The following is a 20,896-nucleotide window of genomic DNA, read 5'->3' on the forward strand; positions in this document are numbered from 1 at the left end:
AGATTTTACAGATAGACAGATTTTACCCCCAAGACTTGCAGTTGTTACTGCAGCAAAATCTGTTTCTGTCAAGTAGTACTTCAGGTGTGGCTGAGTACATGTCACAATTTTCACATTTTTATCTGTAAAATATTTAGTCAAGCAGGTAAAAATTTCCTGCCAACTTTACAATTATCCACCACTTTGTTTAATCAGTCACATTAAATCCCAGTAAAGTTCACAAACACTTTGGCTGTAATGTGAAAAAAGTGAGAGTGAATACTTTGCCAAGGCAACGTACTTTTTAACTGCACATCTTAAAATAATGGTAATTTGTAGTTTATGTCAAGGACTCTTATTGATAATAAAATCTACATTTAAGTATTTTGGGGTTTTTTTAAAAATTGGAGCCGGTTTGCTTTTTTTGTAAATCCCTTTACATCTCCAATGAGCTACATATAATCTTAACTTTATTTTTTAATCATCTAATCCCACTTTTGGTTTTTTCAGCAATTCATGGTACATTTTGCTTTAGTATTTTTGTATGCCTTGATGAATTGAGAGCATAAAGATACCAGAGAATAAAAGAATATCACAGTTTATTTGTCACACAGAAATGTAAAAAACTTTCAGAAGTTGTTCACAAAAGCACTCATTACCAAACTGCCAACTCTAAAATCAGGAGAAAAAAAAAAAAAAAAACGCCTGAAAAATCACACAATGCAAAATTAAGCTACTCAGCTTTTCCATAATCAGTTAATAAGTACCTAAGCTCAATAAAGATGGAACACATAGTGTGAGAAAGGGTTTCTTGTTGATGAATGGCCTCTAGTTTTTATTCTCACACACATCAACACACAGTTCTTCATCTACACACAGCCTGCAATACAAGAAATGCTATGACACAAATACTAGGACACGTACGTTTTCAGTCAGTACCGTAAGAAAATATTTTTGTTAGAAAGCAGCAAACAGTTCAGATCAAATGTTTACATACGCTCTTGATGGGGATGACTGCCACAATAATAAGGGTGTTTTATTGATGCATTTGAGTTGTTCCTTTAAGCAGACAATACAACAAACAACTTCAATAATTTGTCTAAATATAACAGTCAAGAATTGGACACAAAAGTTCTAATCTAAACGTGAATCTTTTCTAATGGACAAATAGTAAAATCTACACATATAGATAGGGGAAAATCCAAATTAAATTGAAAACTGAGCATCCAATTCTCACTGTAGTCCCTAATTAATATGGTATTCATGCCAGTAATAAGTGTATGTAAACTTCTGACCTACACTATACAACATTAGAGTCAAGATCTTATAAAAGTGACTAAAACTCCCAGGAGTCCATCCACTTAAGGCCAGCCATGGCGCTGCCCGGCTCGTGTGCAAGAGGACCCGTCATGCCGTAGGACAGTGGATGAAACATGTAGAAACTGAGAAAAGAAGAAGCAGAGGGATTTAAATGCAGGGATATCCAAAATAAATCATAATAAAAGAAGCCCATGCAACACTCAATAGAACTGCCATATTTTAAAACTTGATTTTGGTCTGATCACAGAACAAAGTAGAGAGGAAAGCGTCAATGATTGACCATAACTTCTAGCCAATTAAAAAGTCCGTTTATTTCAATCTTACCATTACACATAAAAAGTTTAGGAATATAAGGAGCATCAAATGGAACAAGCTACTGTGTGTTGCAAAAGTATGCATACACTTTGAACTTTTCAAGTAGCTCTGACCTTTCAGGAGAATTCACTAGTTCTTCTGATGGTAAAAAATGTGTAAAAATTCAATGGGTATGAATAGTTTTGCAAGGTACTGTAAATCAAAGATGGATAACCACAAACATCCTCTCAAAAGTGGACATCACACACAAACAAGATAGAGCTTCACTTAGCTCACCTGTGTAGAACAGTAAATAAAAGTACCATCTGCCCTCCTCTCTGCAGCCAATCAGAATAGGGTTGGCATAGCAACAGATCGGCATTTCTCAGCAGAGTGTCTAATGTAACTCCTGTGAAACAAAAAATAGTTCAAAACACCAAACAACCACCATCATGACATCATAACATCACTGTCCAATCAGTGTAGCACCTTCACAAATATTCAATTTCTGAGACTAAAACTCTCACAATGCTTTTCAAACATAAGGTATGGATAAAAGTCTTTTTCATAAATGCTTAGGTCTGACTTAATTATAACTCTTTAGTTTGCTTGTATTTTAAAAATAAATTCCTTATGAAAAACAATTGATAACGGTTACCTAAATAAGATAAATGATTAAAAATGGGATTTTTAGTCATGGAGTCTTACACCGCCACAAGTATTTGGTCAAATCCCCCTGAGTATTTGCCCACTTGAAACGGCAGAGTTCATTCAAATCAGCAGGTTTCCTGGCAACTAGCGCCAATCCAGACTATTTTTGTGCATTAAGGTCAGAACCATTCTGGAATACTGCATAATTAATTCTAAAAGCAGTTTTACTGTTTGTTGTTAAATAAATCGTTAAAATTCCCACATTAATGACTCTGTTAGGATTCAGAGACTTTGTGTAATTCTAGATGTCAATGCTCATTCTCACCCTAAACACTCAGTTCCGCCCTCTCCTCTAACTCTCACTTACAGTCTGATAATTAACTATGGTAATAAGGTAAAATACATGAGAATTTAGCACCTGTCAGCATGCTACTGAAGAGCATTGCAGGAAAGTAGTGATGATAGTAGAGGACGCGGCCCATGACGTAGAAGGGGGCGTAGTGCAGCAGCCAGCCAAGCAGCAGGAGTCCCCCTCCTCCCGTGAGAATATCGGAATGCTCTAAAACATGCACAATTTCTTTTTATTTAAAATGTCAAGGTTTAAAACGTCAAGTCGTCCCCATACTTGAAATTTACCTAATCTTTTCTGCTGCAGCGATATTCCTCTTTGAATAGCTATAGATGACACTGCCACCATGATGAGATACAACCCCAAGCTGGCCAGATTTATCCACCAGACCACCTGAAAAAGACGAGCGAATGGAATGTTAGCCAGAAGAGCAGAAAGGCAGGAAAATAAACTAAGTTTAAAGCACTTACAGGGTTTCCCAGTAAGTAAACACGATATTCCGTCTCATTTACACCTGAAAACCTCAATCCCTTCACACAAAAAAAACAAAAAACATTTGACATAGAGTAATGCAAACTGAATTTCATGAAAATAAAGCAAAATAAGTGTACACACCTGGTAGTTGATGGGCCAGTGCCAAGGTTTGGAGTTCATTTCATTGTCTTTAGGTTTCAAGCCACTATTACCCTAAAGTAAAATGGTTTTTAAAAAAAAAAAATGAAAGTAGCACATTTAGATCATGTTCATCATCTTCTCACCGTTACTCACCCTTATCATGACTATATGAGACTCCAGCAAGATTTCCAGAAAATTAGGCTTCAGTAGCGAAAGACTAATGTTGGGCACTGCCAAAACAAACCAAATAAAGTTAAATTAGAAGATTATTCAAAAGTGTGCCTTATTAAGAAAAATAAGAAAAGCTTAGGTATGGTAGGAAAAATGTGCCTCGTACGTCTGGGATTGATGTGATCCTCGATGTTCCACTGAGAGCTTGGAGTCTCCTTCAGGTACGGACTGCAGGTCACCTCCACCTGCTCCCAGCCCCTGCAGAAAAACAAAACTCGATGGGCATGTCGGTCATTCGTGAAAAACAGGGCCACATCAGAGCTGAAAATACGAGAAGATTCACCACTTCGGGAGAGTCTTGCCAGATGAGTACAGCACGCAGCCCGTGGCTTTGTGCAGAAAGCGAACTTTGCTGCGCAGCACCTTCACCAGGTCGCCCCTGCGGCCTCCACAAACCTCCACCTGCCACAGGTCGTTAGTGTCGCCTGTTCCGTTCTAAGAGAGGGACAAGTGTGCTTAAGGAGACATGCAAAAGTCCAAATCTAATGTGTTGTTTTTATTAGCTGCATACAATAAAGTAATAGTTCTACAATGCTGTATCTGTAGAAAACTTTATATTCCTGGAATCTTTTTCAACATTCTGTTACATCATGGCATAAATACATAGTAGCTCTTAATTTCAGTCTGGGATAAAAAGGAGGCATGTTTTTAACGCATTTAAAAAAAAAATGTAAATCAGAAAAGTGTGCTTGTTGGCTTATGAGTTTAAGTGGATGGCCATGTCTTAGTGAGTTTGCAGATGTGCAATACGCCTCACATTTAAATGTTGGATGAGACATTGCTCTCCAAATCCTGCTTTAAACCTCTCCACAACTTCATCCCCGACATTTCTGCTGTGTTGCTTTGTCTTCGTAATCCTGTTTTTGTCCCATGATGTTCTCTAACAAACCTCTATGGCTTTCACAGAAAAGCACGCAGATGGACTCTTTTTACTGGATAGCTAAAATGTGGAGGCAGTTGATCACACTCAACATTATAAGGTGATATCAGAAGAAAGGGGGCCGAATACAAACATTCTCTGCTTTTCAGAGCTTTATTTGTAAAGTCTTTGGAAGACCGTGGCGTCGCTTTACAAGCATTCAAAAAAAACTGAATCGCCCTGTCACAAAATAAACTACAATGAAGCTGGTGAACTTAACATGGCAAATCGTGTGCATAAATGCTTTTATTAGGCATACGTTAAAGATACACTCACAATTCCATAACCTGTAACTTGGAAGTGCTTCTTGGTCAGAGGAGCTTGATGGAGGTGGCTGTGAAGGTTACGGGTTGTTCTGAAAGAAACGGTTCAGTCAAAGCTCCGCACAGAGTTTGGACTTCTGTTGGCAAACGTCAGGGTTGGCACTCACTCTTTGTGCTCCAGCCGAATGATGTCACCATGACGAACCAAATCAGGAGTCTCTGACTGGGCTAATTAAAGATAGACAATACACAGAAACACCCAAGTAACTATAAAACATCATGAACAAGCTGCTTCTGCCTCATATAACTGACACTATCGTGAGAATGCAGATAAAAATCTCAAAGAAGGATCTAACTGAGCATTGAAGTCCACAACAAATCAGTCAATAAGCACAATTCTCTTACTATCATTATCTGGTTTGTGAACCAGCCACATGTTGTTGTAGTCTTTGTGGAGGTAAGCTGTCACCTGTTGATGAAAACAAAGCTTAAATCAAAGTAAATCAATCAGACATAAGTGAAACATTCAACTTGTAGCCTGACCTGCTGCTGCTTCGCTCCGACTCCCTCGGGGTATAAGTGCCAGTGGGAGTGCAGATAACCTCCAGCAATACGGAGATTTTTCACAGTAACGGTGGAGCCATATGCCAGGTCTGCGTCGGAGAAACAACATGCTCAGGAAATTATGAAAAACACATAAATACAAACATCTACTGAGCAGAAAGTAAGACTTTTTCTATAAGAGGTTTTTAGGATTTGCAGAGCCAAAAATTATAGCTCTGCTGATTCTGTCAAAAATATTAATATTTTGTTTTTATTCATTTTCTCCTCTGGATAAATGCACTTATAGATAGAATACAAGATTGTGTCTCTCCATTCGAAAAATAAAATAAAAATTAGGCTTTCTGATAAACTTTACCAAAGGTTTTGAAAAAAATGTTGGTACGCCTCTGTCAAAGAAAACGGATCAACTATGTAATAAAAATAGTTGCTTAAAAAAACAAACTAATGTAACTTGCCTCTATAAGAAAGTAGTACGTAAAGAAAAGAGCACAAATAATGTAACCATGGGGGCATTACAGTGTGTTCTGTAATTGTTGACAACGATGTTAAAGAAGGAAATTCTGCTGGGTAAAATATTAAAATCAAGCAATGATGTGGCAAATTAAAGATAAAACACATCAATGAAAAAAAAAAAATCAATGTAATTATTAAGCAAAGAAAAGTAAAGAAAAAATAATGGCTCATTTTTTATCTTTCCTATAATTATAAGGACCTGGAAAATTGTTAAAGAATATTCCAGTATTTTCAAATTTCTGCAGAAAACCTGTTTGGGTGACGATTGTAGTTTTGTGCCTCTTTAACAGCAGGGTACCAACAATTTTGTCCTCGTTGCTCAAGTTTTCAAACAAGTTGATCCAAGTTCATCTTGCAGACAAATCAGAGGAATATCAACATTTTTGTCCGTTTTTTCGTACAATCACATTTGCTTTCATTCCCAGTTATGTTCAGGACTCACACTCTGGCATGGACACGTTGTACAGGTTGTTCCCAATGAGACGCGACTGGAAAGTCGAACTAAAGAAACCATCGCCTGGCCCACTACCGAAAGAGAAAAAAAAAAGTTGTGACTCAATCAGGAAGACGTCGTTATACGGTGATCAGACTGTGTTGAACTCTCTCCCTTACCTTTTATTCAACAGAGCAAAGTGAACTGCAAATACTAACACGTATAGGAATAGTGGAAGCAAGATGAGGCCGACAACACGGGCCAGGAAGTGCTTTGCAACATCCACCTGTGGGTCGAACAAGATTATGAGGCAGTAAAGTCGCCAGTTCATTTCATCAGTGCAAACAGATTTTCCCTAAAGGAAATGCTGCAGTTTACCAGTGAGAGACTCAGGTCGCCTAAAATCCTCCAGAGATCTCCGGCTGTGTTCAGACCCACCAGGAGGATAACAAACAGACCCACAAACTTCACCCCGAGAGCACCGGCAAGAGCAGCGCCGCACAGTACGAGCCACAGCCACCAGGGGGCAGTAAAAGGCCTGGAGCTCTGCTGGTTGAACTTGACCATGCCGAGCACGGCCGCCATGATGAAGAACATGAGGATGGGGTCTAACAGGATGTACTGAGAGATGGTGATGCAGCCTGTGTCTGTGGCAGCAAGGGGATTAGACGAAGAATGTCTTCAGTTTATTACAAATAAACATTCATTCATTAAGTTATAGATTTGGATCATAATTAAAATCACGTCGTTTGTCTTTCCCACCATCACATTTCAGTTTTTATTTTATTTGGGAAGAAATAAGTGGAAACTTAAAAGTGTAGTTAATTTCATTCAATGTTCGGTGCAAACCATGATCACTCACCAAATATGAGCAGGGCGGCTGTGATGAGAGCAGCAGTGTGAGACCGAGACAGCTCCTGCACTATGAGGTAAGCAAAGATCGGCAGGAAGGACCCCAGCATGGCGCAAAACTGTACAAAACCAGGCATAATGTCACCAAACAAACCTTTAATATACACGTATTTCTTATTAAATATGTGCATATGTGAAAGGCGGCATACCCCTCTCATTCCCCAGTAGTTGTGGTGTTCATATTTGTCTCCCGGCTTTACAAAAGGAAAGGTGCCATCGTAGCCAGTCATATAACCAGCAAGAGCAATCAGCATCTGCAAGACAGACTGACACATTAGCACAGCAGGTTCACAAGGAGACCCAAACCCATTTCTGAGGGTTACCCAAATCACTTTCCTTCACCTTATTTTTACTATAGGTTGTGGTTAAGATCTTCTACTGAGAAACAGGAGATCCTTACAAGAAGCTAATACATCACCCCCTTCCGTGACAGTGACAAATTATGTTTGTTTTTTACTCCAACGCATTTTAAAGAAAGATATACGTTTTCCTTTACTAATGGAGAACAACTGACAAATACATCAAATCAAATACTTTGAGAACAAAAGTTGATATAAAGTTCACTTTCTAGATGTGCAAAGATGGTAGAAACATGCCTTTAAAGATTCAAACCTTTAGGCGCAGTTAACGGTGGTACTTCAAAATATTGACTCAAATCGTTTTTCTTCCACTCCACAATTACGTGTCACCTTGAGTTGGTCTATCTAAATCCTGACTGGATGAATTAACCTCAGAAAACAATCTCCATTTTTAAATGCAAGAATGCTCTGATTTTTTTTACTCTCCTGCTGCTCTATAGAAACTAGGAGACCCAGGTCCTTACAAATATAGGACTAAGAGCTAAGAATAAAGGAGAAGTGGTGAAGTGGGATCTCTGAAATCTTTAGAAAACTAATTCTCAACCAGCTCACCTTTCCAAGAGGAGGATGCACATCAAAAAAGAAAGTTCTGTTAATGTAGTAGCTTCCCATCTTTCCAAAGTGAGTTTCATCCCAACTAAAACACAAAGCGCACATTACTCAAACATGCTGAAGTGGTGTACTAACATGGAGGAGGTTAAGACCTTTACTCACCACACATGAGGGGGTTCAGTTATCTTATAGAGCCGTGTAGCGAAAGATAGTCCTGTTACTACAATGAGAAGCAATTGGTTTGGGGAATCAGCACTTCCTCTGGCTGAAAAATCACCAGATGATCCATTTGAGCAGGGGGTGTCATCTTGTTTGATCTTTGATTCTGGAATGATTGGAGACTGATGGGTCTGCTCTGGAGATGGGAAGACTTTCCGGTTTCGCACTATTGAACTGTCCCTCGTTTTGTGCCACTGAGAAATGCATTCTTCTTTTTCCATTAGCGGATAGCACCTTTTTAAATGACCACCAAATGTGTAGCTACAGACTCATACGGCTCTTATTATGCCCTGCTAACAGAGGCAAACAACTTATAGCAGCTATAAAAATAAATGTAATAGAAAATATCAGCTCTCATTATTGTAAACACTATCAGTGCATTTAATGTTACCTCTCTCACTCAACAAATTAGCAGACATGATCATCAGATATGATATCCCCGAGCTTCAAAACATTTTGTGTGGAAAACTAGTTTTCCAGCAAAATGTCCTTCTCGATCACTAGCGATTAAATCCAAGTTAGCTGGTGCAAATAGCCGTAATGTACCGTTATAGGGAGCTAAATGCTACAGTGGAACGTTACAAATACAAACGCGTATGGAATGCGTTGCCTTCTGGGAAATGTATTGAAACAACGAGGCGAACAAATTACTTGTTGACGGTGTTTCACAACAGAAAACGCTAATTCCCAAAATCCCTCTTCGCTCTTCCCAGTACGGAAAGCCGGGAGGATAATTTCGAAAGGGGGCGGGAAGAGTTGGAATAACTCTGGAGCTCCTTGTCAGACCCTCGCCGTACTGGTTCTGTCCAGCTCTCAATAAAACCAAAATTTTTAATTATACGAATCTACAAATCTAAATTTGACAGGAAGGAGATAAATTCTGATGGCTGAAAAAAACAAAACAAAAAAAACCCCCAATAATAATAAACATCAGCAGGAAAACGTTATAGACGCATTATTAAAATCCAACCACTAGAGGGCAGCATCACATAATCTATCTATCTATGAAAACCATGTTTCATAATAAAATATGTGAAAGTTTGTGGTTGTAGTGTGACATAATACAGAAAGCTTTGAATGGCACCGTCTGTTCCCAATTTGTATCTTTAGTGCCTTTATTTAGTGGACATAATTTCACCACTGAATTCTGATCATTTAAACTCATAGCTTACTGCAGAGTACGGTGAACTACTGTTACTGCTTCATAAGCAATTGTCTGAATGTTCATGACAGCATACAGAAGAAATCATCACCGTTCGTTTTTTGTTATTTATTTTGATGACTGATGCAGATTACAGTCAGGAGGTAAACAAAATGAACAGTCAAGATACTGACCACAGCTTTACAATATTTAATTTGTCTGTAGTTAATATTGTTTGAAAGACTTTAAATAGCTCAGCGTTAACCACATTTATAGTCTCCAGTCCAATTCAGGCAAATATCTGAACAACAGAGCAAAGAACAGTTGGCTTCATATAAAAAACATTTGTAAAACTGCAGATTGGAAATCTAGGAAGATGGCCAGTGGCATAAATTATCAGCTTTAATCATCATGTCCAGGTGTTATCAGGTCTAAATGTGCTACAGAGAATACCTGCTAATGATTACAGACAAGCCATTTATGTCTGACGATGTTGTCTATAAACCATAAATTACACAGTCATTCAAAAGAAACGGGAATAAATCATGTTTACTGTTATAACAAAAAATGCTGCAATGTTGTGATTGACATAAGCAGGTGCTTGCATTACAAAATTGTTATTTCTTAACAGTGGTGCCACTTGCAAAAAATATATATATTTATATAACTCGTAGTCTGCTCCACAGGGCAGGGTATACACAGAGTTCCTATGGTACAGTGTCACTCTTCTCATACAGAAAAAGAAATGCTTTAACGACATTTTTACAAACAGGTATAAATCTACAAAAGCTAGAAATGGTGGCTTTTTTTTTCTTTCATTTGATGTCAAATATAGTATTGATTTTGCTAGATAGCATAAAGAGAGAATATGTAAAAAAAAAAAAAAAAAAGTATATGTAACTCCTGATCTGCATAAAATATACCAAAGTTCTCCAACAAGGCCTTTGAGTTTACATACAGCACCTTTCAAACAAACGCCTGGTAAAGATGTGTAAAACATATTCAAATGAATTCATATTTTATTGAGGGTGCATGACGTTACAGTATTTCATTTAGACAATACAACCTTTAATTTAAAAACATTTATTCAGTGGGGATAATGTACAGTGAGTTCTGCTTAGAAAAAATAATGGAACATTCGATTTTTTTTATGTCAGCATAAAGGTTACTAAAATTAAAAATGTATTTTCACAAATCTGTTTGGTCTAGAATTAGAGCTGACCAGTCACACTGTTAAAAATCTGACCTAGTAATGATAAAAAGGTAGATCAAATTCCTTAAATATGCATTACAGAGCCCTTTACTTTACCCAATCTTCCACAAAGCAACAAGAGAGTTGCTTATCTTGCTGACAGATAAGGAACATAAAATTTGTTCAGGGAAAAATTTGTGTGCAGTGGTTGAAGGGCAGCTTGAGAAGAGAACCATGATGATCACTCCTAAAACTACTCGTATCCGAATGTCTGGATCCGGACCCGACTTAGGTTCACCAATCGACAGCTGTCTACTCTGAAATTTCACTAAATAAAAATGAAAAGAGGTTGACGATTTTTTTTTTGTCAGGTGAACTATTTTTGTGTTGATTTGGGCACATGTAAATGACATAATTTACAAAAAAAAATTTCAAACAAGGTATTACAAAGACGGGCTGCACAGTGGCGCAGTTGGTAGAGCTGTTGCCTTGCAGCAAGAAGATTCTGGGTTTGATTCCTGGACCCGGTCTTTCTGCATGGAGTTTGCATGTTCTCCCTGTGCATGCGTGGGTTTTCTCTGGTACTCCGGTTTCCTCCCACAGACCAAAAACATGAGTGTCAGGTTAATTGGCCTCTCCAATTAAGGGGAGTGTGTGTGTGCATGGTTGTTTGTCCTGTGTGTCTCTGTGTTGCCCTTTGACAGACTGGCGACCTGTCCAGGGTGACCCCGCCTCTCGCCCGGAACGTTAGCTGGAGATAGGCACCAGCAACCCTCCTGACCCCACTAAGGGACAAGAGTGTAAAGAAAATGGATTGATGGGTATAACAAAGACTTCATTTGACTGAAAGTCATTACTCAAAAATATGAAAAGTTCTTAAACATTCTTAGCAACTTTGTAGACTAAAGTACAAATGCTAAAACAAGTAATTTATGTTTATTTTAAGGAAATACAAGAGCTACCACTTTGTGTGGCACTAGTATTTTTGTTAAAAAATTACTTTTTAATAGTATTCAATCAAATTAGAGAGGGTATTTTATTTTAGAAATTATTTCCAAAATAATTCTTGCAGAATAAAATACAAATGCATTTTTACACATCTTTACAAGGGGTGCCAATAAGTGCGGAGGACACTTGGGCATGGTCTGAAGAAGTATTCCTTTTTCTCGGTGACAATGGTCAATAAATTCAATGGCAAATAAAATCAATTTCTTGTTGTTATTTCAGAATTTCTTGCAGAAAATGCAAACAAGGCTTGTTTTTTCTTTAAATTAAAAAAAAATAAAACCGTGAAATAGATCAATACTATTATAAAAGAAAGAAATGGGGGTTAGTATTACATTTCTTTTTTTTTTTAAATGGTCCTAAACAGTCTACTCGGAGCACCATTTTCTGAACATCTCACAGAACCTCATATACACGTACAGTCTGTCAAAGCTTGTGCGGTGCTGGAGCGTTTAACATGAAAGTTTGGCTGCTTGGTCCAGAAATCCTGAAGAAAGGCAGCTGTGGGAAAAATTCTGTTTGTTGACCCAGATAGATATAAGATGATATATGACAGAAATTCTTTAGAAATTCCTTCTCTTTAAAAAATACATTATTCATCTCCTCACGGAGTCTCTGTGAGAAACGAGAGGAATCGAGTCTAACCTCTGAAACTGGATGCTTTCTAAACGTTCAGAGGCCCGTCATGTCACTGAAATAAATAACAAACTTCGAAAAAAAAGTGAATTGACAGATAAAATACCGTGGAAAATATATGAGCAGATCAATTTGCCTGGGGTCACTGAATATATGAAAGAATCAGTCTCAAAAACAGTCCCTTTAAGGCAAACAGAAATGTGGTGAACAATAAATCCTGTGTAATACATTCAATGCACAGTTCCTGGTCCTCTTGAATGTGTAATAGGGGAAGGGATTAGAGAAAGCTTGTGTATGATTGTGTCTGTCAGGAACATATGGGGGGGGAAAACTTGGACGAACAGTGTTACTGTTGGAGGTTTAGTGCCGGCCGGGCTCTCTGGGGGACAGAGCACAGGGATGATGATGGTTTTAAGAAGCAGGAAAAGTTTGTTTCTCTTTCAGTTTTCTGCCCCCCTGAGTGTGGACTCTGGGATTGCTGAGATGCATTTGTGTGGCTTGGCGGAGGCCACGAAGCCGGGCAGGCAGGTGCACTGGTAGGACCCCTCCGTGTTGATGCACTGGCCGTTCTGACACAGGGGGACCTTGTCACTGATGTCCTCACATTCGTTTATGTCTGCAGGGAAGAGGGAGACGCAACAAGCCAGTGAGCAGGGTGATTCAACAGCCGCCAGCAGCACATCTGTTGCTGAGTGGCCTCGTGGGTGTTAAAGCTAACATAATTTATATTTCCTACTCCTTGGCCTGCTTTCTTTAATTCCTCCCTTCCTTCCTTCCCTTTTCCTGTAATTCCAGCATTTTCTGTTAGTCTGAATTTCTCGAAAGCAAAGGACTCAAGCAGATGTTGACCACTGAGTTTTTGTTGACCTAAATAGCAGCTTGCAAACAAACCAAACACAACAAAAAAACTGGGGTACTAATTGTACTTCTGCAGATCCTACCCCTGCATATTCTGCTAATACCAGCTCCGTTAAGGCAGAAAGAGTTGAAATTTGGGAAAGGCAGCATCATGCTCTGGGGATGCTTTCTTTTTCAATAGGGACAGAGAAGAGCTGCAGAGTTGATGGGAGAATGGATGAAGGTAAATCAATCTGAACTTATTTTTACAGAAAATTTCAGTCTCTAGATATGCAAAACTGGCAGAGATTTCTTTAAATGCAGCTGCTAAGGCAGAAAAATGTGGCTCTAACGTGTTGACCTAGGGACTGGAATACAAATACACATCATAAAATTCTAATTTTTACTTTACCCAAATTTTTTAAAACGATGTATCACAATTATGCACTACATTGTGCTGGTCTCACATTAAATAAAATGGAACTAAAGATGATACAATTATAAAAAAAACACTTGAAGGGGTAAAATACTTTTGCAAGATACTCTGTTTACCAGGACATATACTGACTGGTATAGTTTCCCCTTTAACTACAGCATGAACAATAGGTAACACAAAGTTTTCGAATAAATATAGGGAACATTTTTATCACAAAATAAAGAAATTAAGAAAAAAAAACATAAAATTAAAGCGACAATGTCTTTCTGGCTTACCAGGTTCAATTAAAATAATGTTTATCTAAGAAAAAAATACGTCTCTTACGTGTTGCCCAATACTTTATCTGAAACACAGGAAAAAAAAAACACTCAAGTGTGTGTCAGTTGAGCTTTAACTGTTAAACGCTGGATGCTTAGAAATTACATTAAAAATGCATCCGACAGCGTTTCCTTTTGGCCTTCAGCTGTTTCCTTTTTTCATCTCGGGAGGTCTGAGTATCTTTTTCCGAGCATTCGGTCTCAAATGACCCTCGTTCTGTTTACGTCATGTCCTGCTGGGGAAATTCGAGAGGCGGTATTTATAAGAGGACGCATGGCACAAGTTGCACGTGTTTCCTCAGAGTTCAGTCACTTTGCATGGGAAGACAACTGGCCTTGGAGGCAAAACGCCCATACAGAAACAGAAGGCTCCAATCATAGCACCTCTGGACTGCTAAACAGCCTCACTTTCTTCTAAGACAAACAAAATATCTCCAAAGAGATATAATATCTCATGTGATATACGTGTGGCTAAAATTCAAGGTCTCCTCATTCTTGGCAGAGAGCAACATACAAATTTAAGACCAAAAGGCTAGTGAGCGATGTTTTAAGGAGTGCACTGCTTTCATTACTTTCACATAAAACCTAATCTCATGCAAGGTTGTTGAGCTCAAAGCTTCTCCTTAAGCTAGATGATGTAAAGGATGCTGAAATCATCTAAAAGATACGACTCTGAACAGCTTATGCTCGAAGGCCGAGTATCAGATTTTGCTTTCAGCTTCGACAGGAAAACTTCACAGTAACCCAATTAAAGTGATTTCTTACTGCATTGATGAAGAGATTCTTATGACGCAGTCCTTCAAATTCTGAATGTATGAGATGCTGAGGGAAAGAACCCACCTATGCAGGCCATCTTATCCAGGTTAAGTTCGTAGCCGTCGAAGCAGTCGCAGGTGTAGCCTTCTCGAACACGAACGCAGCGTCCGTTTTCACATCCGTTCAGGATCCCACACTCTTCCGCTCGGAGACCCTCAAAGCTGTCGTAGCGCCGCTCTGATCAGACAGACAGACGGACGGACAGGCTGTTAGTAATAGATCACATCAGATTTCAGAAACAGCTACCTAAAAGTAATTTGCTTTCTGCTCATTGCATGCAAATTATTTGCGAGCACGAGTTACTTTAATGTTTAGAGTATCTTTTCGGTTTCTACTCTAGATCAGCACTTCCTGGCAAGTTTTAGATGCTTCCCTGCTTTGGCACACTTAATTTCAATTGACAGCTGATTAACAGGCCATTGCTGAAGTTCCTTCACGCGAATCATCTGTGTTGAAGCAGGGTAACATATAGCACATAAAGGGCAGTGGGTCTTGAGGAGCAGGGTTGATCTGGAGGAGATGAAGTATGTCTTACCTGTATAGCGATCCAGTGGTTGGGGTTGGCTCCCACCTGGACGTAGGACTGGGACACGAAAGGGTGGTTGCGGGTTGCTGTAGTCGCCATCAGTAAATATGGGAACACTTTCAGGAATGCCACCGCCATAGTTATCCCAGTACGGGGGAAGCTCTGGCTCTTCAACTCCGTACTCGTATCCTATCCGCTCTCGAAGGCTGTCTGCGCCTTCCGTCCGAGGCAGGTTGCACATCGAAGCATAATCAACTGCACGACGGATCAAAGCAAAACGTTAGTTTGTTACAGTAACCAAAGGTTTACGAGAGAACCAGAGTCCAATGCGCGTCCTGCTCCTCACCAGAGTCTTTCCTGGGGCAGAAGGCACACTGACCACTCCAGGCGACGCCGTACAGGCAGCAGCATTCAGTGTATGTCGTCCTGCGCTCCTGAATTGGTTCTGCACACATGTTGTCCCCCTCGAGTCGGCGCCAGCAAATATCTACGTGCACATCCTGATCAGAATCTATGATGCCTTGGAGAGAAAGAAGAAGGTTTTACAAAAAATTAGTAGAGGAAGTGTTTAAATAAAGATTAGATCAGAGCGGCACAACATTTCACACCTAAAGAACCAGGGCTAAAAGAAATACTGCGCATTAGTGAGTGTCAGACCTTCTGTTGTGTTGAGACTGACGCAGCGACTTTGTGTGCCGTCCAGGACTAGCGGAGGACTGCAGAAGCAGTTGAACGATCCTGCCGTGTTCACACACGCTCCGTTTTCACAAGGGTTTCCAAATCCACACTCATCATAATCTGGCCACATATGAACAAGAATGGAACGAATCCATCAGAGAAGATTCGGAATAAGTGAAAATATTATTGTATTAGCTTTGACATTGTCATTGTTTTTCCCTCATTTACAAAAAAGGGAAAATTGACAGTCTTGAAATATTTCCAGTTGCAAAAAACATGGACAAAGAAAGAAAGATGGTTGGCATCACACCATACAGCAGGAAGGAAAGGAAGAGAGAATGAGGAAACACCACAAAAAGGAAGCCAAGAAGGAAGGATGCAGTGTTAGAACAATGAAAGAGGAAATATAGTCAAAAATAAATATGTCCCTTTACTACATGTTTCTTCATAGTTCCATTCAGCTGTCTAAAATAAAGTGGCTACAGAAAAGAGACTCAGAGGTCTGGCATTCTGTTTTAGATTAATTATATTTATTATCTTACACACTTTTATTTTAAACCTTTGTTTGAATGCTGTGATATTGTGGGATTTTTACATATATATATAAAAATGAGATTTAAAATACAAACTAAGCTGGTGTGGATGTCTTTGCACAAAAATGAAACTTGTTGCTATTTACTATTTGCTTTCATTTATAACTGTAAAGAACCAGTAATTTCTACTGCTGATGCTAAAAAATAATAATATAACACCTTTATTATTACAGTTAGAATAATCTGATGTATGACCTTTACTTGTTTGATTTTAAACATAGGAAAAAAATGGATTTGTTTAATAATGTTCTATTCTTTTTAGCATAAAACAAGCATAACAGTCAATATGAAGAGTTCAAGCTACCTGCTGCACTCGGCTTGTTAATTAATATGCTTACAGGTTACTAGCTAACATTTACTACAATGTCAAGCTATGTTGCCCACTAATGCTACCAGTGGGTGGTGCTCTTTTTTCATTTTCACACCGTGACTGCCCATGTTTTTAGTAACAGGGAAATATTTCTAAACAGTAAAATTTGTTTTGTAAATGAGAGAAAAATGTCAGAGTGTTTTATCAGCCGGTGGACCTCCACCGGCTGATAAAGACAACAAGTGGGTTTTATAGCTGGAGAAAATGTTTAGTCACCTCAGCACTTCGTCTGATCTGTTATTACTCAAACTGTAGAAATGATGACGGGTGTAAGCGGATTTGAAACTGCAGCTGTTTCGAACCTTGGCAAACATTCGTACAGACTGCATTACATGTGTAGTAATTCATATTTTTGTTAACCAACAGTAGGAATAATTTCTGAAATTAAATTGTTATATATTTTTGCTTTGAATAACACCGACTGTTTTAATCGAGGTTATCATAGTGTTAAAATCTCGTGCAAGCACCTGCATATGTGTCATGAAAAGATTAGCTGTCACTTCTTATTTTCTTAATTCTTATTTTTTTGTTTAGGATGTTTGAGAGATATTCTAGTTGTGGGGAAAAAAATCTGAATTCTTGATAAAAAGCTGTAGATAATAATATGAGATAATAGAAGGAATGAGATAAATAAGAAATGCAGTCTACCTAAGTGAGATAACGTAAATTCTTACCCACACACTCAAGCCTGATTTTGTCGTAGAAATATCCAGACTGACAGTAGCAGGTATACCCAGAAAAGAAATTGGAACATTGCCCATTCTTGCATATCTCGCTTCCAAACATTTCACATTCATTTGCATCTGAAGGAAAGACAAATTCACTCGTTACTGCTCAATATAAAAAAAAAAAAAAATAATAAAATAAAATAAATCTAAAAATACAATGATCATATTTCACCTTTCTGAACCAGTTTGACCCGTTACGAGTAAATATGCTCACCTTTGTAGCGCAGGTCTTCTCTATGACCCAGTAAAGAAGACCCAGTTAAAGTTAATAATCCGTTGCCATGGGGACACAACTGGTTGTAATCGTCTGTAAAACGCATAAAAGTTACAATCTAAGAGCTGAAATTAGGAAAACATCAATTTTCCAGAGAGTTGACCTCATGCTGTACCTCTTCCGACAGGTGGACAGGGGTGAATCTCACAGTTGTCGCCCCAGCCGGCGCCGGCTGTGCAGCAGCACTCCTGCATGGTGGTGTTATGAGACAAGACGTTGTTGCACAAGTTGACATCATTTAGGTTATAATAGCAATCTTTCCTCTCTTCAGTGATGTGAGTGGATGTAGACATCGGCTTAGTGTCAGGAGCAGCTGAAGACAAAAAGAAAGCATTTCATTAGTATACAAAGTACATCACAAGAACTACTGTAAGAAAAATAACCAGTTACACAGACATGGTGCCAAACAACACTGTTCATACTCTTGCAGATTTCTTCTGCTGCTGCAGTTCTGTCACAAACTACATATTTCAGACCAAACAAATTTTAATATTAGGAAATGATAACCTGAGCAGATACCCATATTTAGATATTTTAATAATAACTGATTCCTTTTTAAATTGTGAATAAAGTCTGATTGAACATGTTTATTGCAAAGCTGACATTCAGAATCAAGGAAGCCCCTAAATAAATCCTGTCCAACAACATAAGGGCTAAAAAATTCAACACATCACACGCTGATCCAAAAAAACTTAAGAAAAGTGAGAAACAAAGTCACTAATATTCAAGGATTACTGGACTGATTAGAGACTGATGCTTCCGAGCTTTGGCTGCTGACAAGGTGCTGCAAATGCGATGCGAGTTGTTTTATAGGCTTTGGGACTCCAGTGAATCACATCGAAAGCAAATTATCCACGGGTGAACAAAACATGTGGTGAACCCCACAAACGTTTGGTCTACCAAAATTCCCCCAGGAGCGAATCAATGAGTTATTCACCATGTTACAAAAGCCACTTATTAGGTTTATCCAATTACTTTTTACCCAATGGGTATTGGTTTGAATTACTTCATCATTTTGGATTTACTAAGCTTATTTTTGTCTGAAATTACACTAATTAGCAGAACTTAAAACATCCAATTGTGATCAAGCGCCACTTTATTGGCACATCATCACACTGTAATAACTGTAAACTGCTTCTGCTTTCACCCTGCATCCATCAGCAGGCCGTGTGTTACCGTCGCCTGCTCATTTGTCCACTGTGATGGGCTCAGGCATTTCACTCCTAAGCTGCTGGCTTAGCCAAATGGAAACACTGGCATGTGAGTCAACACACCAATTCAGACTCACATGATTGATTCACACACGTCAAAAGCAAACAGAGGAATGTGGCAAAAGGCTATACAGAGGCATAACCGGGATTTAGTGGCCAAGAAGAAGAAAAAACATCCCGAATGAGGGCGCGCCACTCAATAATGTACCGTAAATGTGTTCAATTTTGTGTATACCCACTGTATTTGAATTGTTCAAAAGGCCTCATCTGTTTCTTAAGGTTACTTAAGGTCAATTTATGTAAAAGAAGAAGAAAGTAAGAAGAACGCTATCTTTGTTTGTCTTCTAAATAAAGGAATTAGGTCTTCTTTGAGCTTTGTGTAGGACTTGCATCATTATCTATCTCAGGGATTAGGCTAATGCAGATTTTTTGGAGGTGAACCACCCAAAGTCAGTCGCAGCCTTTAAAACGAATGGATACAGACAGATTTAAAAAAAACATTTACAGAGGAGGCTATGTCCTCCTTGTCACCCTTGTTTGCATAATAAGAGACGGCTCATTAAACCAGGGAAAACTCCGTCTCCCGACGATAGGATAGAGAATTAAGTCCTCTGACTACTCATACCCATGGAGCGGCACTGGTTGGTTTCAGGATCAAATTCCTCATTGTCATTGGGGCAGATGCACAGGAAGCTTCCGTCAACGTTCTCACACAGGGTCTCTCCGCACAGCGCCGAGCTCATCTCACACTCGTTCAGGTCTGAAAACGCAGAGTAAGAGAGTTAAGCATGCTGTAGGCATGACTGGCACACAATCACAGTACAAATAACTGTGGCGATCTGTCTAATTGAAGCAGACAACTTAGCAACAAATTGGCCTTAGAGAAAGTATGGAGTGAGCAAGGCGCAATCTTGGTCAGATACAAGGATGGTGGAACAAATAAAGATGGCAGAAGTCTACAGAGAAACTTTGAAAGCATTTAGATAATCCTCAAGGCCACATTGAGAAATTATAATGAAGTCTGGCCAATTGGAAGTGTTACAAAACACATTAGTAGGTTGAGAAATTTAGAAAAATCCTGAATTGAATATCAGCTTAACCTTACTACAACCACTGAATTACTTTTTTCTCAAGAACAGTCTATGTCCCATCAACCTCTGCAACACTGGTCCAGTCTAATCAGTCAGCTACAAAAATATTCAGATTTCTTCACCTTTTTCAACTTTTGTCTCAATACAACCACCCATACTATGTGAAAATAAAGCAATTCCAGCTGCAAATTATAGAGTATCTTTATTAGCTTTGCATATGTGGAGGAGCAGGTTTTTGACCATCACAGAGGATACAGTGTCTGTAAAAATCAATCTTCAAAACTTGCTGAGGTGGTTTTTTTTAATGGAATCATTTCTGGACTTTGACTAGGCCATAAAGAGACTCAAACTTCTCTTACTCATACTCCTCATATTCAGAGAATAGTTGCCAGGGATTCTCTTTGCTAGATGTAAATTTTTTTGTACACTTGACAGCCTAAGAAAAATTCTCTACCATATTTGCCTACATACATACACTCTCTTCTCCCCAGATCCAAGTCTTGCTCCACCAACAAGTACAGAACATGCCTTAATATCCTACCCTGGGACTAGATGTGATTCTTGTTGACATATAAATGTATATTTACTCAGTATCTAGCATCCAGCAGTCACACAACAATCTTGATTGGACAATGCAATCAGTTAAAACTGATTAGAAAAGGACACAGCGCAAATCATGTCCTCTACTATGTAATATCGGAAGAAATATGTCAGAATTCCAGCGCTGAAGATATTTTGTTTGAGTGTTTGTTTAAAGCTCTTTCAAATGACTGGCATGGCTGATCAACAGTTACTGGAAATCTTTATTTTCAGTAATTGCTGCAAGGTGTCACACAACATGCTGCCAGCATGCTCTTGGCACTCACTAATGG

General features: G+C 38.8%; 2 protein-coding genes across 2 annotated transcripts in view; both read right to left on the reverse strand.

Moving 5' to 3' along the window:
• Positions 1-561: 561 nt before the first annotated feature.
• pomt2 (protein-O-mannosyltransferase 2) lies at positions 562-9,296 on the reverse strand. The gene is made up of 20 exons (XM_008399344.3): positions 8,117-9,296; positions 7,955-8,039; positions 7,193-7,297; positions 6,994-7,102; positions 6,510-6,778; positions 6,311-6,417; positions 6,141-6,223; positions 5,165-5,274; positions 5,027-5,090; positions 4,789-4,849; positions 4,635-4,713; positions 3,723-3,874; positions 3,546-3,637; positions 3,362-3,438; positions 3,209-3,280; positions 3,064-3,123; positions 2,881-2,986; positions 2,663-2,803; positions 1,891-2,002; positions 562-1,421 (listed from the first exon to the last, which is right to left on the reverse strand). The coding sequence occupies exons 1-20, from the start codon at positions 8,392-8,394 to the stop codon at positions 1,316-1,318; spliced, it is 2,268 nt and encodes a 755-aa protein (XP_008397566.2). The 5' UTR covers positions 8,395-9,296; the 3' UTR covers positions 562-1,315.
• A 132-nt stretch (positions 9,297-9,428) lies between these two features.
• LOC103458496 (latent-transforming growth factor beta-binding protein 2) overlaps positions 9,429-20,896 on the reverse strand; it is a 106,701-nt gene continuing 95,233 nt past the window's right edge. Inside the window, exons 31-39 of the mRNA XM_008399342.3 lie at positions 19,559-19,693; positions 17,838-18,035; positions 17,663-17,755; positions 17,395-17,523; positions 15,737-15,877; positions 15,426-15,599; positions 15,089-15,334; positions 14,578-14,730; positions 9,429-12,763 (exon numbers count right to left, since the gene is read on the reverse strand). Coding sequence (XP_008397564.1) covers positions 12,588-12,763; positions 14,578-14,730; positions 15,089-15,334; positions 15,426-15,599; positions 15,737-15,877; positions 17,395-17,523; positions 17,663-17,755; positions 17,838-18,035; positions 19,559-19,693 — 1,445 coding nt within the window. The 3' untranslated portion in view covers positions 9,429-12,587. The remainder of the gene's footprint in view (positions 12,764-14,577; positions 14,731-15,088; positions 15,335-15,425; positions 15,600-15,736; positions 15,878-17,394; positions 17,524-17,662; positions 17,756-17,837; positions 18,036-19,558; positions 19,694-20,896) is intronic.

The sequence above is a fragment of the Poecilia reticulata genome, chromosome 22 (genome assembly GCF_904066995.2).
Source record: "Poecilia reticulata chromosome 22, P_reticulata-male-v2, whole genome shotgun sequence".
NCBI lineage: Eukaryota > Metazoa > Chordata > Actinopteri > Cyprinodontiformes > Poeciliidae > Poecilia > Poecilia reticulata.